This window comes from Schistocerca nitens, chromosome 1 (genome assembly GCF_023898315.1).
Source record: "Schistocerca nitens isolate TAMUIC-IGC-003100 chromosome 1, iqSchNite1.1, whole genome shotgun sequence".
NCBI lineage: Eukaryota > Metazoa > Arthropoda > Insecta > Orthoptera > Acrididae > Schistocerca > Schistocerca nitens.
This window is the reverse complement of record NC_064614.1, coordinates 116,842,885-116,861,020: the sequence shown is the minus strand read 5'-3', so window position 1 is coordinate 116,861,020 and position 18,136 is coordinate 116,842,885. Positions and strand designations below refer to the sequence as shown.

Sequence of the window (18,136 nt, the reverse complement as noted above, 5' to 3'; positions counted from 1 at the left end):
AATCCATGGGCCCTGCATGTCAGCAGGGGACTGTTCAAGCTGGTGGAGGCTCTGTAATGGTGTGGGGCGTGTGCAGTTGGAGTGGATAGGTACGACTGACAGGTGACATGTACTTAAGCATCTTGTCTGAACACCTGCATCTATTCATCTCTATTGTGCATTCCGATGGACTTGGGCGATTCCATCAAGACAACGCGACAACCCACAGGTCGTCTCGAATTGCTACAGAATGGCTCCAGGAACATTCTTCTGAGTTTAAACACTTCCACTGGCCACCAAAGTCCCCAGACATGAACATTATTGAGCATATCTGGTATGCATTGCATGTGCTGTTCAGAAGAGATCTCCACCCTCTCGTACTCTTATGGATTTGTGGACAGCTCTGCAGGATAAGTTCCTTCCAGCACTACTTCAGACTTTAGTCGAGTCCATGCCACGTCGTGCTGCTGCTCTTCTGCGTGCTCGCTAGGACCATACACGATATTAGGCAGGTGTATCAGTTTGTTTGGCTCTTCACTGTAGTACAAGCGACGCGGGCATCTCCGTGTTCTCTCTCCGACCTCACGCACTACTTTCTGCTGGCTGCCAATCAGTTGGCTATTATAGCAAAAATTTCAAAAGAGCAGCGCGAGCTCCTCGAAATCTGATTGTGAGCTGCGTTAATCAGTACTGAAGATCTGGAAAAAACCATTCCTGTATGTCTTATCCAGATTACAAGAAACCTAAGTACTTGTTTGATAAGCTGTTCTTGGCTTCACAATGCCTCATTCGTATGAGTTGTGTAATCTCTTTTAAATGCCTTCGAAGTACACTTAGTTTTCGTATATATGCTAAGAAGGCGGCACTGCCGAATATGTTTGTCCCAGAGTGCATCTGGTCACTTAAGACTTGTTATCAGATGAAAGCTTATTATTTTTGTTGGTAAGCTGAATTAGCTCCTTAAAAATTACTGGCTAGTTATTGTCATGGTGGTGCTCCGCAGCCAATACTGTGAGATTCATAAAGGGTACACATAACGACACATTTATTGCGAAACCGAACGCAGCAGGCGGTTTTCCACTTTCGTAGCATCTCTTGATGTCAAGGTAATTCGCAAGTCAGTGACTCTGCACAAGTGTTTTGTTCCGCTGATAAAGACTGGCTTATAAATTTCCTAAATAAGAGTGATTTTTTTTTTCCTTCATCATCACACCACATAATTCATAACCTATCACAAAGTTGACTGTTTTCCTGGTGGATGGTTCAATCACAGAATATTTCTTGGTCGTCCACTTGGATCACTCCAGTTGATATAGATCAGGAATTAGCTACACTATAACTTAAAAAAATTACTTGTTAGTGTTTTACATTGGTTATGCGCTTTAAAGGAGTTCCGCTCGAGTCCACTAACTGTAAGTGCGAAATAGTGGATGGCAACTTAAAACCATAGCTTAAACAATACAGGCAGGCATGTTTATGTATGGCGTCCAACTCCAGTTCGTAGTTAGATTTATGTTCAATACGTTATTGGAACGATTTGTATATCGAAATGATTTGGAACGAGAAAGTCTACAGGATGTGTACGCATCATTAATGTGTGTGGCTTGCTGATTACTGGCCCCTTACAAGCTCCTAACCGGCACACGGGCCTAAATTTAACATTACTGAACGTGCCTTCTTCAGTACATTTCGTGGACCTACACTTTCAACTAGGTTTCTACTATTTTTATATGCTATAAGTTATAAAGTAAGCAGAATGTTGGGTTGAGCTCCTCGCCGTAGGTTTGTCACTGATCTCGTAAGGATCAGTGGTTTTTCACTCTGACTTGCGACCTTTTTTTTCATGTGAGGATCCCAACCGATTCGTGTATCAAATATAGCTCCAAGAAATCTACCCTGAGGTTTTATTTGTATTTTATTAGAGGAGAGACTTAACACTGTTCAAAGAGCCTGGTCTAGTTCGTTTTATGAGAGAAGCAATTATTAGTTTTTCTGGAGAAATCAGTAGCCCAAGTATGGACAGTGCGACCAGACGTCACATTCATACTAACTGTGAAGTCACTAGGAACCTCTTTGTTTCCAACCTGATGTATAATATGGGACATATTTCTGTCTATCAAACGTATATATCTTGGGCCCACCAGGTGATCGTCTGTTTTTTAGCTGAAAATTCCACGACTTTTCAATAGCTCATCCTTCGAATAGTCTGTTCTACCAAGAGAATGACAGGTAATAACAATATTAATAATAATAATAAGCTGCGTAATCTTCCACGTATTGCTTACTATACAGGGTGGTCCATTGAGAATGACCGGGCCAAATATCTCACGAAATAAGCATCAAACGAATGGCGCTGTAATAGTCGCAAACGTATAAGTACGTGGTATCACGTAATATTCCGCCAGTGCAGACAGTATTTGCTTCGTGATACATTACCCGTGATAAAATGGACCGTTTACCAATTGCGGAAAACGTCGATATCGTGTTGATGTATCGCTATTGTGATCAAAATGCCCAACGGGAGTGTGCTATGTATGCTGCTCGGTATCCTGGACGACATCATCCAAGTGTCCGGACCGTTCGCCGGATAGTTACGTTATTTAAGGAAACAGGAAGTGTTCAGCCACATGTGAAACGTCAACCACGACCTGCAACAAATGATGATGCCCAAGTAGGTGTTTTAGCTGCTGTTGCGGCTATTCCGCACATCAGTAGCAGACAAATTGGGCGAGAATCGGGAATCTCAAAAACGTCGGTGTTGAGAAGGCTATATCAACATCGATTGCACCCGTACCATGTTTCTATGCACCAGGAATTGCATGGCGACGACTTTGAACGTCGTGTACAGTTCTGCCACTGATCACAAGAGAAATTACGGAACGATGACAGATTTTTTGCAAGCGTTCTATTTAGCGACGAAGCGTCATTCACCAACAGCGGTAACGTAATCCGGCATAATATGCACTATTGGGCAATGGAAAATCCACGATGGCTGAGACATGTGGAACATCAGCGACCTTGGCGGGTTAATGTATGGTGCGGCATTATGGGAGGAAGGATAATTGGCCCCCATTTTATCAAATGGCTCTGATCACTATGCGACTAAACATCTGAGGTCATCAGTCCCCTAGAACTTAAAACTACTTAAACCTAACTAACCTAAGGACATCTCACACATCCATGCCCGAGGCAGGATTCGAACCTGCAACCGTAGCAGCAGCGCGGCTCCGGACTGAAGCGCCTAGAACCCCTCGGCCACCGCGGCCGGCCCCATTTTATCGATGGCAATCTAATTGGTGCAATGTATGCTGATTTCCTACGTAATGTTCTACCGATATTACTACAAGACGTTTCACTGCATTACAGAATGACGATGTATTTCCAATATGATGGATGTCCGGCACATAGCTCGCGTGCGGTTGAAGCGGTATTGAATAGCATATTTCATGACAGGTGGATTGGTCGTCGAAGCACCATACCATGGCCCGCACGTTCGCCGGATCTGACATCCCCGGATTTCTTTCCGTGGGGAAAGTTGAAGGATATTTGCCATCGTGATCCACCGACAACGCCTGACAAAGTGCGTCAGCGCAATGTCAATGCATGTGCGAACATTACGGAGGGCGAACTACTCGCTGTTGAAAGGAATGTCGTTAAACGTAGTGACAAATGCATTGAGGTTGACGGACATAATTTTGAGCATTTATTGCATTAATGTGGTATTTACAGGTAATCACGCTGTAACAGCATGCGTTCTCAGAAATGATAAGTTCACAAAGGTACATGTATTACATTGGAACAACCGAAATAAAATGTTCAAACGTACCTACGTTCTGTATTTTAATTTAAAGAACCTACCTGTTACCAACTGTTCTTCTAAAATTGTGAGCCATATGTTTGTGACTATTACAGCGCCATCTATCACAAAGCGAAAAAAATGGTCCAACTAAAACATTCATATTTCTTTACGTACTACACGAATATGTAATAAAAAATTGGGGTTCCTATTTTTTAAAAAACGCAGTTGACATCCGTTTGACCTATGGCAGCGCCATCTAGCGAGCCAACCATAGCGCCATCTGGTTTCCCCCTTCAAGCCAGACAAGTTTCGTTCTTAGTAGTTTTTCGTTTGACGCTTATTTCGTGAGATATTTGGCCCAGTCACGATCAATGGGCCACCCTGTATATGTTCAGGAGGACGTAAGTCTAAGTTGTAATTAATATAATATAAGGAAAATTTGTTTTTCATAATTTTTAGGCCTCCTATTGACAATAAACGTAATTGCTCTTACCATATTCTGGACTTTAGAAAAGGACTTGGTTCAGAAAATTATGATCTACGTGTTATAGCAGCAGCTGCTAATACTGACGCTATTAAGGCTGCTTATTTTTGCTATTTTCATGGATTGTTATCCTGTGGCATAACATTTTAGGTAATCAACCAATGGAAAATAAAGTATTTGTCACTTAGAAAGGAGTAATCATAATTTTAAGCGGAGTCAACAGAAATCATTCATGCAGAAATCTTTTTATAATACATAAAATATTAACAATGACCTCACAATACATCCTGTGCCTTATGTGATTTTTAATTAAGGATCTCCCGATGCACAAAACTATTAGTGTCTTTCATGACTACGACACAAGATCAGAGCACGACTTGCGTGTTGACAGAAAAAACTCGACTCTTGTAGAAAAGAGGTTACACTACTCAAGTATAAAGGTGTTTAATGCATTCCCATCAGACATGAAACATCTTACCAGTGTACAGCCCCAGTTTAAAAGTAAATTAAAGTGTTATCTTCTGGAAAACTGTTTTACCTCTCTCAGTGAATTCTTTAATGTAAACATTTCCACATTGTAACTTAGATATGACACATTATACTTGTAATATTTGCTATTACCACTTTGTAACTGAACACTATAACCGTCGATAACACGTAAATTTTCGCTCAAGCTAGTGATGTATTTCAGTTCAATCAAATTTGTAACTTGTAATGAGGAATAATTGTAATTTACGATTTTGATTATTTTACAACTCTGTTCACTAATGGAGATACCTAAGCTTGTAATTATTAGCATATTTTGTTCTTATACACATATTACAAATTGTCTTTATTAGCATCTCTAAGTATTGTACTCACCTATAATTATGATTCTTTCAATATCCATGCAACTCTCTTGTATATTGGATGAACGTAACACGAACAAATAAATAAACAAACCTGTGTCTCTATAAATGTTATTGACACACATTAAAACTTCCACAGACTCCTTCGTAACTGAGTCCCTAAGGCCCTGAGTGTCCCTCGTGGGGTGCAGTATATCTTCGATTTTTTAGGGCAACCGAAATATGCTTAGAATCCCATGTCTGTTCCAGTTTCGACCGATTTCACTTAAACAACAGGAGGTACGTCGCGTGCTGGTCTTGTTGCATTAATTGATTAGATTTTGGTTTGCATTTCGTGGGGAGAGAGAGAAAGCGACTGGATGACATCTACCCGATAGTCAATTTTTCTGGACATGGAGGTCAGATAATTTATTTTGGCATGGAGGCGGCTCTCGTTGAATATGCTTTTAGTCCTACGTATAAGAGTGTCCAGGACATCTTTCTTATGTAATATGTCATGCTTCGCTGGCACAGGGAATTTTTCCAGACAGATTGAAACACGCAATTGTCAAACCTCTTCATAAGAAAGGGGACAAGAGTGACTTAAATAATTATAGACCAGTCTCATTGCTGACTTCATTTTCCAAAATATTCGCAAAAGTTACGTATTCAAGAGTAGTCTCACCTTTAAGTGAAAATAATTTACTCAGCATGTCACAGTTCGGATACCAGAAGGCTTACTCGACTGAGAATGCTATTTACCCATCAAATAGCAGAAGCCCTACATAACATACACTCCTGGAAATTGAAATAAGAACACCGTGAATTCATTGTCCCAGGAAGGGGAAACTTTATTGACACATTCCTGGGGTCAGATACATCACATGATCACACTGACAGAACCACAGGCACATAGACACAGGCAACAGAGCATGCACAATGTCGGCACTAGTACAGTGTATATCCACCTTTCGCAGCAATGCAGGCTGCTATTCTCCCATGGAGACGATCGTAGAGATGCTGGATGTAGTCCTGTGGAACGGCTTGCCATGCCATTTCCACCTGGCGCCTCAGTTGGACCAGCGTTCGTGCTGGACGTGCAGACCGCGTGAGACGACGCTTCATCCAGTCCCAAACATGCTCAATGGGGGACAGATCCGGAGATCTTGCTGGCCAGGGTAGTTGACTTACACCTTCTAGAGCACGTTGGGTGGCACGGGATACATGCGGACGTGCATTGTCCTGTTGGAACAGCAAGTTCCCTTGCCGGTCTAGGAATGGTAGAACGTTGGGTTCGATGACGGTTTGGATGTACCGTGCACTACTCAGTGTCCCCTCGACGATCACCAGTGGTGTACGGCCAGTGTAGGAGATCGCTCCCCACACCATGATGCCGGGTGTTGGCCCTGTGTGCTTCGGTCGTATGCAGTCCTGATTGTGGCGCTCACCTGCACTGCGCCAAACACGCATACGACCATCATTGGCACCAAGGCAGAAGCGACTCTCATCGCTGAAGACGACACGTCTCCATTCGTCCCTCCATTCACGCCTGTCGCGACACCACTGGAGGCGGGCTGCACGATGTTGGGGCGTGAGCGGAAGACGGCCTAACGGTGTGCGGGACCGTAGCCCAGCTTCATGGAGACGGTTGCGAATGGTCCTCGCCGATACCCCAGCAGCAACAGTGTCCCTAATTTGCTGGGAAGTGGCCGTGCGGTCCCCTACGGCACTGCGTAGGATCCTACGGTCTTGGCGTGCATCCGTGCGTCGCTGCGGTCCGGTCCCAGGTCGACGGGCACGTGCACCTTCCGCCGACCACTGGCGACAACATCGATGTACTGTGGAGACCTCACGCCCCACGTGTTGAGCAATTCGGCGGTACGTCCACCCGGTCTCCCGCATGCCCACTATACGCCCTCGCTCAAAGTCCGTCAACTGCACATACGGTTCACGTCCACGCTGTCGCGGCATGCTACCAGTGTTAAAGACTGCGATGGAGCTCCGTATGCCACGGCAAACTGGCTGACACTGACGGCGGCGGTGCACAAATGCTGCGCAGCTAGCGCCATTCGACGGCCAACACCGCGGTTCCTGGTGTGTCCGCTGTGCCGTGCGTATGATCATTGCTTGTACAGCCCTCTCGCAGTGTCCGGAGCAAGTATGGTGGGTCTGACACACCGGTGTCAATGTGTTCTTTTTTCCATTTCCAGGAGTGTATTATCGGGAGTTGGTATTTTTTGTGATTTCTCCAAGGCATTTGACTATGTGGATCATGTCACACTCTTAGAAAAACTCAGGTTTTATGGAATTGAAGGCTAGACACACAGCTGGTTTGAATCACACTTAATGAACAGAAGGCAAAAAGTTGTGCTGAATAGCACAAATAATGTTAGGAGGGTGGTAAATTCTAGTGAATGGGGAGTTATCACAAAGGGAGTCCCACAGGGTTCAATTTTAGGTCCACTGCTGTTCCTTGTTCATGTGAATGACCTCCCACTTAACGTTCAGCGGAACTAGTATTTTTTGCAGGTGACACGAGTGTTATAATAAATCCCAATCCAGAAAAAGCAGATGAAGATATTGTTAAGGATGTCTTTCAAAGAATTATTAAGTGGTTTTCAGAGAACGGACTCTCCCTTAATTTTGAAAAAACTCACTATATCCAGTTCAGTACACCGAATAGAGCCACACAAACAATTGATGTAGCATATAAACAGGGGTCAGTTAACAGGGTACATTTCTCCCAATATTTGGGTGTTCACATTGATGACAACTTAAACTGGAAGAAGCATATTACTGAGCTTCTCAAACAACTAAGTTCAGCTTCTTTCGCTCTTCATATAATCGCTAGTCTTGGTAATAAACAGATCGGCCTCCTAACGTACTTTGCATTTTTCATTCAATAATGTCGTATGGAATAGTTTTCTGGGATAACTCACCACTTAGACATAAAGTATTGATTGCACAAAAGAGAGCAGTGAGAATAATTAGTGGTGTTCACCAAAGGACGTCATGTAGGCACCGTTTCAAGGAGTTAGGTATTTTAACTGCACCATCAGAGTACATATATTCGGTAATGCAATTCGTTACAAATAATCCATCTCAATTCGCTAAGAACAGTGATGTTCATACGTACAACACTAGAGGTAAAAATGACCTTTCCTATCTGTTATTGAAGGTGTCAGTTGCTCAAAAAGGAGTACATTATTGAGCAACAGCAATCTTTGATCATTTGTCCAACAACATAAAGTATCTGGCAGGTAGCAGATCAAGTTTTAAATCTAGCTGAAAATCATTTATATTGGACGACTCCTTCTACTCCATGGACGAGTTTCTATTTCAGAATTGGTATAAAAAAATTTTACCTCTAAATGTAGTTGCATGTGTAGAACTAAAAATTTCAGTAATATTAATATTAGCACTTTCTTCTTTCTTCTTTTGCTACTGCTTTTATCCTGCATTGTGCGCAGGGTCGGCAGGGTGAAGTACGGAATTGACATTGTTAATTGTTTGGGGTGGCCAGATGCCCTTCCTGCCGCCATCCCATACCCCCTGGGATGGAATTAGTGTACCCCAGTCTGCATCTAGTGTAAATCGTGAAATAGTGTGTGTTTCAAATGTCTGCGAGTCGTGGAACTGAGGTGGGACGTGACGACCAGGCCGGTATTCACCAAGTAGGATGTGGAAAACCGCCTAAAAACCACATCCAGGCTGGCCGGCACACCGGCCGTCGTCGTTAACCCGCCGGGCGGATTCGATCCGGGGCCGGCGCGCCTACCCGAGTCCAGGAAGAAGCGCGTTAGCGTTCTCGGCTATCCTGGCGGGTCTAATATTAATATTAGCACTAAATACATATATATCTTGTAATATGACTTGTTCCACATCATATCTATAAAATAATCGGGAAGATGGTCTACTGAACATGACATAACTAAAACTAAAACTAGGGCACTGGAATGATACCAACTCAATAAAAAATTTGTTCTTTACCATTTTTATTATCTACTGAGCAGGAGCTTTAGTTACCAGCACAGCATGGTAGCACTACAAATCTGATGGAGTTGGGACAACACAGTGATACAGATTTAATGGCGCCAGCTGGGCGCCGACGAGGTGCTGGTGTGGCGATGGATCCAGTCGACGTAGCTGGCGACCCGTGTGTAGATGCCGGGCTAGGGCGGCGTGGCGCACTCGTACCCCCATGACGTCAGACCCTGCAGCACGCCCCCGTGCAGCACTGGACCGCCGGAATCACCCTGCGGAAGCCATTCAAGGACATTAGGTTTCATTGGTGACATTTATGATCAGGAAAATACGTTTTCAAATATCGCTTTCTTCGAGCTAGAAAGGCTTAGCTCATTTTCAATGGTTTACCTTCTTAACAAAGGAAGTCAAATCTCTCTGCGGCGAACGGGCTGTAGTCTAGAGTACTTGCGAAATGCGACATGTGTTCAGATTAGATTAGATTAGTACTTGTTGCATAGATCATGAATACGACACTTCATAATGATGTGGAACGTGGCAGGTTAATAAAAGGTGTCTATACAAGATATTACATTAGACAAAATATTACATGATACTCAATATTTTTAATTTTTTTTTTTTTTTTTTTTTTTTTGAGGTTGGGAAATTACTCACTTACTATATCCAAAAATTCATCTAATGCGTAGAAGGAGTTGCCATTAAGAAATTCTTTTAATTTCCTTTCAAATGCTATATGGGTATCTGTGAGACTTTTGATGGTATTAGGTAAGTGACCAAAGACTTTTGTGGCAGCATAATTTACCCCCTTCTGAGCCAAAGTTAGATTTAACCTTGAGTAGTGAAGATCATCCTTTCTCCTAGTGTTGTAACCATGTACACTGCTATTACTTCTGAATTCGTTCGGATTGTTAATAACAAATTTCGTAAATGAATATACACTCCTGGAAATGGAAAAAAGAACACATTGACACCGGTGTGTCAGACCCACCATACTTGCTCCGGACACTGCGAGAGGGCTGTACAAGCAATGATCACACGCACGGCACAGCGGACACACCAGGAACCGCGGTGTTGGCCGTCGAATGGCGCTAGCTGCGCAGCATTTGTGCACCGCCGCCGTCAGTGTCAGCCAGTTTGCGTGGCATACGGAGCTCCATCGCAGTCTTTAACACTGGTAGCATGCCGCGACAGCGTGGACGTGAACCGTATGTGCAGTTGACGGACTTTGAGCGAGGGCGTATAGTGGGCATGCGGGAGGCCGGGTGGACGTACCGCCGAATTGCTCAACACGTGGGGCGTGAGGTCTCCACAGTACATCGATGTTGTCGCCAGTGGTCGGCGGAAGGTGCACGTGCCCGTCGACCTGGGACCGGACCGCAGCGACGCACGGATGCACGCCAAGACCGTAGGATCTTACGCAGTGCCGTAGAGGACCGCACCGCCACTTCCCAGCAAATTAGGGACACTGTTGCTCCTGGGGTATCGGTGAGGACCATTCGCAACCGTCTCCATGAAGCTGGGCTACGGTCCCGCACACCGTTAGGCCGTCTTCCGCTCACGCCCCAACATCGTGCAGCCCGCCTCCAGTGGTGTCGCGACAGGCGTGAATGGAGGGAAGAATGGAGACGTGTCGTCTTCAGCGATGAGAGTCGCTTCTGCCTTGGTGCCAATGATGGTCGTATGCGTGTTTGGCGCCGTGCAGGTGAGCGCCACAATCAGGACTGCATACGACCGAGGCACACAGGGCCAACACCCCGCATCATGGTCTGGGGAGCGATCTCCTACACTGGCCGTACACCACTGGTGATCGTCGAGGGGACACTGAATAGTGCACGGTACATCCAAACCGTCATCGAACCCATCGTTCTACCATTCCTAGACCGGCAAGGGAACTTGCTGTTCCAACAGGACAATGCACGTCCGCATGTATCCCGTGCCACCCAACGTGCTCTAGAAGGTGTAAGTCAACTACCCTGGCCAGCAAGATCTCCGGATCTGTCCCCCATTGAGCATGTTTGGGACTGGATGAAGCGTCGTCTCACGCGGTCTGCACGTCCAGCACGAACGCTGGTCCAACTGAGGCGCCAGGTGGAAATGGCATGGCAAGCCGTTCCACAGGACTACATCCAGCATCTCTACGATCGTCTCCATGGGAGAATAGCAGCCTGCATTGCTGCGAAAGGTGGATATACACTGTACTAGTGCCGACATTGTGCATGCTCTGTTGCCTGTGTCTATGTGCCTGTGGTTCTGTCAGTGTGATCATGTGATGTATCTGACCCCAGGAATGTGTCAATAAAGTTTCCCCTTCCTGGGACAATGAATTCACTGTGTTCTTATTTCAATTTCCAGGTGTGTATATATTGTGAGGCTACAGTGAAGATCTCTAGCTCTTTAAATAAGCGTCTGCAAGATGATCTTGGATCAGCTCCAGCAATTATTCTGATTACACGCTTTTGTGCAATGAACACTCTTTTACTCAATGATGAGTTACCCCAGAATATGATGCAATACGAAATCAGAGAATGAAAATATGCGTGGTAAAATAGTTTACTCAGATGTATATCGCCAAAATTTTCAATGACCCTAATAGCATAAGTAGCTGAACTCAAACGTTTCAGCAGATCCTCAGTGTGTTTTTTCCAGTTCAACCCCTCATCAATGCATACACCTAGAAATTTTGAATATTCTACCTTAGCTACCGATTTCTGATCGAAGTCTATATTTATTAATATAGTCATTCCATTTACTGTGTGGAACTGAATATACTGTGTTTTGTCAAAGTTTAATGAGAGCCCATTTGCAGAGAACCACTAAATGATTTTCTGCTATCACGCGTGGTTGTGAACGTGAAAGCAAACAAGTTGCCGGTAATTAGCCTAAGTTGTCACGTTTAAAGCCCCACTCCGATTGGTTTCTCCTCAATCATATCAGATGCCCCTGCTCCATGAGACAATGTGAAGAGCTTTTGAGGTTACAACACAAGACAGCGAGACATAGTCAGCTTGTCGAAAGCTGTACATCACCTCCCTTAGTCTAAATACATTGATGGGCAAAAACATTAAGACCATTTGCTTAATAGCTTGTTTGTCCGTCTTTGGAACGAAATACATCACTGGTTCTGCGTGTCAGGGAGTCGACAGCTTGTTGGTAGGTATATGGACGTATGTGGCATTATGCGTCTGCGCACAGGTCGTATAATTTGCATAAATAACGAGCCGCTGATTTGAGTACGCAGTGATGGCTCCCTATAGCGAGCGACCCACATGGGTTCCATAGGATTCACATAAGGCGAATTTCGTCGCCGAGACATCAACGTGAGTCCACTATAACGCTCCTCAAACCACTGTAGCACGGTTCTGGCACCTGGACACGGACGATTATACTGCTGAAAGGGACGCAGGTGGTTCCCAGCTGTCTTCGATTACTACCAGAGGTCCCATTCAAGCGGAGGAGAATGTCTCCCATACCGTAACACAGCTCCCATCAGCCGGCGTCCGTGGCGCGCTGCGCGTTTCGAGCCGCCTTTCTTTACCTCGATGACAGCGTTTGTGGAGACGACCATCGACGAAATGTAGCAAAATGTGGTTCACCCTGTAATGGTTGTTTATTTACGTGACCGTTACGGCACTCCAACCCCAGTTCTCGAGACCAGTAATATCGTACTACTTTTCTGGGAAGTAAGACATATTTTTGTGGCAATATTCACATTTGGTTTTATTAATGTATAGGTACCCCGATGTATCGATATATTACAGTGATATGGTCCTTGTGTGTATTCATTTCTGTGAGACTGTCATAATCTTTGACTTACTTGTAACCGTTTGGCGCGAATGCGCACAGAGCAGTATGTTTGACTTTGCAGAAGTTAAGTTGTTTTTTCGCTTTGTAAAAGAACAGTCAAGTCTTGTGTTTGGTTAAAGTGGAAATTAAATATATGAAGATTGATACAAAACTGTTTTCTTGATGGTGTGACAATTAAGAAGAAGTATATATGAATTTACAAGAAGTTTAATAAAAATGTGGATCGTGAACACCAAGTCAAAAATTATTTCTACCATACCATTGTTCTGATCTGAGATTGTTTGATCATTAAGAATTTCCCGAAAAACGCATTTGTTAGGTCTTCAAATATTGCTAAAATACAGATCTGGACCTTCTAGCAGTCAAAGTGGAATCACCCTAGAATCAACAAGATGGGCCATAACAACTTCGACGAAATCTACGTGGGAATCCATTCAAGGTAAGTGCCAAAATTAATGACTTTTTTACTGTGACTTCATTATTTCCATTCTGACGATACCATCCACAGTCAATAACTTTGTTGTTGCCCCATAAAGCGAACATATGCTGCGTGAGCAACATTATTAATCTGATTTCTAACCTACTTTGCAAGTGGTGGTATTGTTAGAACCCCAAGAGCTGACACGTTTTGCCGGCCGCGGTGGTCTCGCGGTTCTAGGCGCGCAGTCCGGAGCCGTGCGACTGCTACGGTCGCAGGTTCGAATCCTGCCTCGGGCATGGATGTGTGTGATGTCCTTAGGTTAGTTAGGTTTAAGTAGTTCTAAGTTCTAGGGGACTGATAACCACAGCAGTTGAGTCCTATAGTGCTCAGAGCCATTTGAACCATTTTTGACACGTTTTCACTGAACGACGGTCGAATCCCGAAGGTACCGTGCCCACTGCAATCGTTGGGTCAACATGTGAAGATGTAGGGGTGCTCTGCTGCATAGCTCCGTGTTCAACAACGTACGATGAATGGTGTGCTCCGAAACACTTGTGCGTGCACCAGCATTGTGCTCTTTCGGCAGAGATGCCACAGGTAATCGTCTACCCTACTTTACAGAGCAGAGAAGCCTCCGAAACCCACTTTCTGTGGAGAGTCGAGGATGTCCAACCACTTACCGCCTGGTGATAGTTTCACTGTCCTTCCAGCTCTTTCCGTAGATGCACATGACGGTATCACGCGAATATTCGACTGGCTTCACCGCTTTCGAGACACTCGTTCACTGGCTCTGAGTGATAATAAACAGCCCTTTGTTAAAGTCACTTGTCTCAATGGATTTACAGCCCATATTTTCGCTAGGGTACCCCCCCCCCTTTCCCCCGTCCTCGTCTGCTCCATTTACATACCTTTTTTTTATCGCGTCACGTGACCGCAACGCCACCAGGCTGCATGCAACGTCACGGTGGGACGTGGTCGTAATGGTTTTGCTGATCAGTGTATTCAAACTTTTTTGTCCTCTCACATTTAGGATTGGTTTCCAATGTCTTAATCCTAACCATGACCTCTTGGCCACACTTTGTCATGCGGAATGTTTTTCTCAGTTCTCAAGAGTAGTACGATTTCTTGGAATGACTGATCATCCAGTCATTTATCCAAGTTGGTCAGCGAACCACAGTGGGACACACCTATGCCAGAGATTATCTGTCGCATTACAGACAGGACATTAAACCTTTATGATCATTTAGCCGTGACCATGATGGCTAAGTCAGTCGTTACCTATCGAAAATCGAAGACAACTTCGAAATTTTGCACAAAATCGGAAAATGTAAAGGAAATGATGTCGTGGAAGGAATGGAAATATTCATTCACAGACAAAAAAGCATGGAGATAATATTATAAATGAGGTAGCTGAATCGAAAAACTGAAAATTCTTTAGTAGCCTTAATGCTGTTCTAAAGCAATAGGTTTAAGATGTGGCACTGTTTCCTTTTCGACCGGAGTCGCAGCGTAAAATACGTCACAACATGACTTTTGTAATGAATGACTCCAGCCAAGCTGCAAATAGTTTAATTAGTAGTGCCTCTTCCTTATTACATAATTGTTTCGGCTATAGCGCTATTCTCGAGTAAACCTGTAGCTGTTACAGTGTTCTAAGGTTTGTACAAGTTGTACATAAAAGTCGATTTACATATTCTGCACTTCCGTATAGTTGGAACAAACGCCCATATTATATCAGTGAACGAACTGTCGACTAGCTATTTGTTGTTAGATAGTTGCAAGTCACGTATTTTCTATTTTTGTAGAATTGTTTTCGTGAAATACTTTCGACAGCTAGACTGACTGCTGAACATGGATTTCCGTCCACCCATTGTGTCCTCCCTACACCCCCCCCCCCCCCTCTACAAATACCCCAATAGCCAATACACCATCAGAATTGTCAACAAAGCAGTATTCTACGTTTATTTAGATTATGACATTTAATCTTTAAGGAAAATATATTTCTAAGCATAATGGTCTGATGATGAGGAAACTTTCCAGAAATATGCAATATATTAAGTGAAACATGGGACAAGTAGCAGAAAAATGCAAATAATTAACTTAGTGATCAATATCATAAACCTAGTAATTTGAGATGAGGAACTATTGGTCAGAATTAAATGTTTACTTTTTTAATCAGATAATGAACTTACACCTTACGACAACACCTTCAGCTCATATGACAGCGCGTCAGCCTTGATGCCTGCATTACAGCGTTTTGTCGCACTCACTCGAATGTCGTTGTTGTTTGTTGTACCAACTGCCAGGCAGCCTATGGCCAAGCACACGCAGACACAACGGTACAGGTGAGCCCCTGTTAATCAGACGCCATTACTGGATATCCAGCTGGAATACACTGCCGAATAACTGGCACCACGCAGGGAAGCCGTACCGTACACTGCATGCAGACAAGCTCCACACATCCCCCACACAGTGAGACGATCTATGGACGATCTCCCACTACTATATAACGATCTTGATTGTTCCAGGAATGTAGCGGCTGCAGCAACTGGGATACATCGCCATCGCTTGCCACGGTAATGATGCATGATACCCATACTAACAAATCCAACCTTGCATGAACTATCGCAGCTAGTAAGCCACTACTGCTCTTACTACCCATCCCACTGTCGCAGAGGTTTTTGTCCCAAGGCACGAGCCTTGGCACTTTTTTCCCTCTGCTCTTCAAATCGCTACCCTCACTCGCGTTTCGTCCACTATCTATCACCTGATGGACCGTGTTAATGCGTAGTCTTGCCCAGACGCACGGATAACATCACAGCCCAGAAGCCTGTGATCCACTTACTAGATAACTAACATGTTGACGGAGGTGACAGTAGAAATTTTGGTTTGGTCACCACGTTGGTGCGGGCGTGGAGGGGCCCCATCTCTATTGCCAAGCAGCCGCGATCCTACCACCCAGTCCCGCTCAAGTTTCTACTCAGGTTTTTACTCCAGTGATTTCCCACAGGAATAAATTCATAGGAATGAGAGTCAGTTACCGTTCTGGCATAGGACAGTGCTTGTGGACGTGCGGATTTGTCTTTCCTTCGCTCGGTGTGTTGCGAGAGCGAGAACAATTGTTTGATTCCTCTTGGATTGATTTTTAACTCCAGAGAAGAAGGGCAGGTTATCAATCCAATCAGCTCATGTAAAATTGGTACAATGTCAAATACAGACTTCTCATCCGAATCGCCGGGTGACCATGCATTTGGTGCCAAATAAGTTAGTCGCTCCCGCTAACCCTACTTAACACGTGGACACAACAGACAATTACGGGTAAGGAGTCACAACCATTTGTTGCTTCGAATGTAACTGGTATTTTTTCTGCTTGGTTTAAAAACCGTTGGAAGCGCAAGGCTCAGCTACTACCTCCCATTTCGACACCATAGGTTATTTAGTTACCGCGGGAAATATTTAACAGAGTAATCATTATCTTTGTTTCTCAAGAGCAAATGCGAAACTTACTGGCGTCCCTGTTACAACTTCCATTCCACCTCCTTTTTTCCTGTTGAAATGAAATATCTTTATTTAACAGTCCCCATAAGACAGTAGAACGGACTGTACTGAATTCGAAATATGGTTAAAATTGAACTGGGATGTGTAATTATTGGCGAAAAAGATACAAGCTGTTCGAAAACTAAGTTTTATCATGAATTCCTCTTCCTTACCCACTACTTATTAGGGCAGCAGGCCTTCAACACAATTAATTCCATATGCTTGCCTAAGACCTATTCATCCTTGTCAATTCCAATCCAGTACATCAGTTTCATAATATTCCTCCAAACAACGATTGCAGGGGTATATGCTCATGATCAACAATGAACACATCAAAAGACGTGATGTAAACATCGTATTTACACTGCGATCTGATACAGAGGAGATAAATGAAGTCGCCATCATATAGGCACTGTAATAACCAAGTGTCCAGCATGAATACGCTGAGACAGCAACAGCCGTATTTAACTCACTCAAAGGCTAATTTCCAGTGTGATGGCACCAGCCGACCTTCTGAAGCCTGTTCCAACTTCTTTTGGGCATGCATTCGGCAAGAGATAGGTGCAAAGCCCGTTTTGGCCATTCTAACTTAAGTTTTTCTGTGGTCTCCCTAAATCGTTTGAGGCTAATACTGGAATGGTCCCTTTGGAAATGACACGTAGATATCTTTCCTCGTCCTTTGCGGTTTAAGCTTGTACTCCGTTTGCGACGACATCGTCGGGTCGACCGGATGTTAAATCCTAATCTGCCTTACTGTCAGAATCACTAAGGTGGCTTTAGTGTCGCAACCGTCTCATCCCTGCCTGGTCAAACTAGAGCTCTGACTAGCTAAGGACATATCGGAAAAAAGACGTTTTGTTTGCAGCACGCAAGACAGTGATGCTGTTCACGAGCCCATACTTACCGCGGACAAGCCTAGTGCAGCCTTAAGGCTATCGTTAAATTCTACCTCCACATTTACACGATTACTCTGCAGTTCACGCTTAAGTGTTTGGCAAAGGATTCACACAGCCACTTTCAAACTATTTCTCTGCCGTTCCAATGTCGAGTAGCACGTAAGTAAAGTAAACTCGTAGATCTCTGCTTCCTCATATGTTATTGCAATATTCATTTCTCCCTATGTAAGTGAGGTCAACAAAATATTCAGGCATTCGGAGGACAACGATAATAATTAAAGTTTAGTGACAAGATCTCGCCGCAGCGGAAATGACAGCTATTTTAATGATCGCCACACCAACTCGCTTATCAAATCCGTAACACTTTCTTCTCTGCTTCCTGATAATACATAAGGTGCTGAACTT

General features: G+C 44.1%; 1 protein-coding gene across 1 annotated transcript in view; it reads right to left on the bottom strand.

The window, feature by feature from the left end:
• Positions 1–9,261: 9,261 nt before the first annotated feature.
• Positions 9,262–18,136, bottom strand: part of LOC126263089 (trypsin-like) — a 59,055-nt gene continuing 50,180 nt past the window's right edge. The window contains exon 6 of the mRNA XM_049960454.1: positions 9,262–9,345. Within this exon, the coding sequence (XP_049816411.1) occupies positions 9,262–9,345 (84 nt within the window). The remainder of the gene's footprint in view (positions 9,346–18,136) is intronic.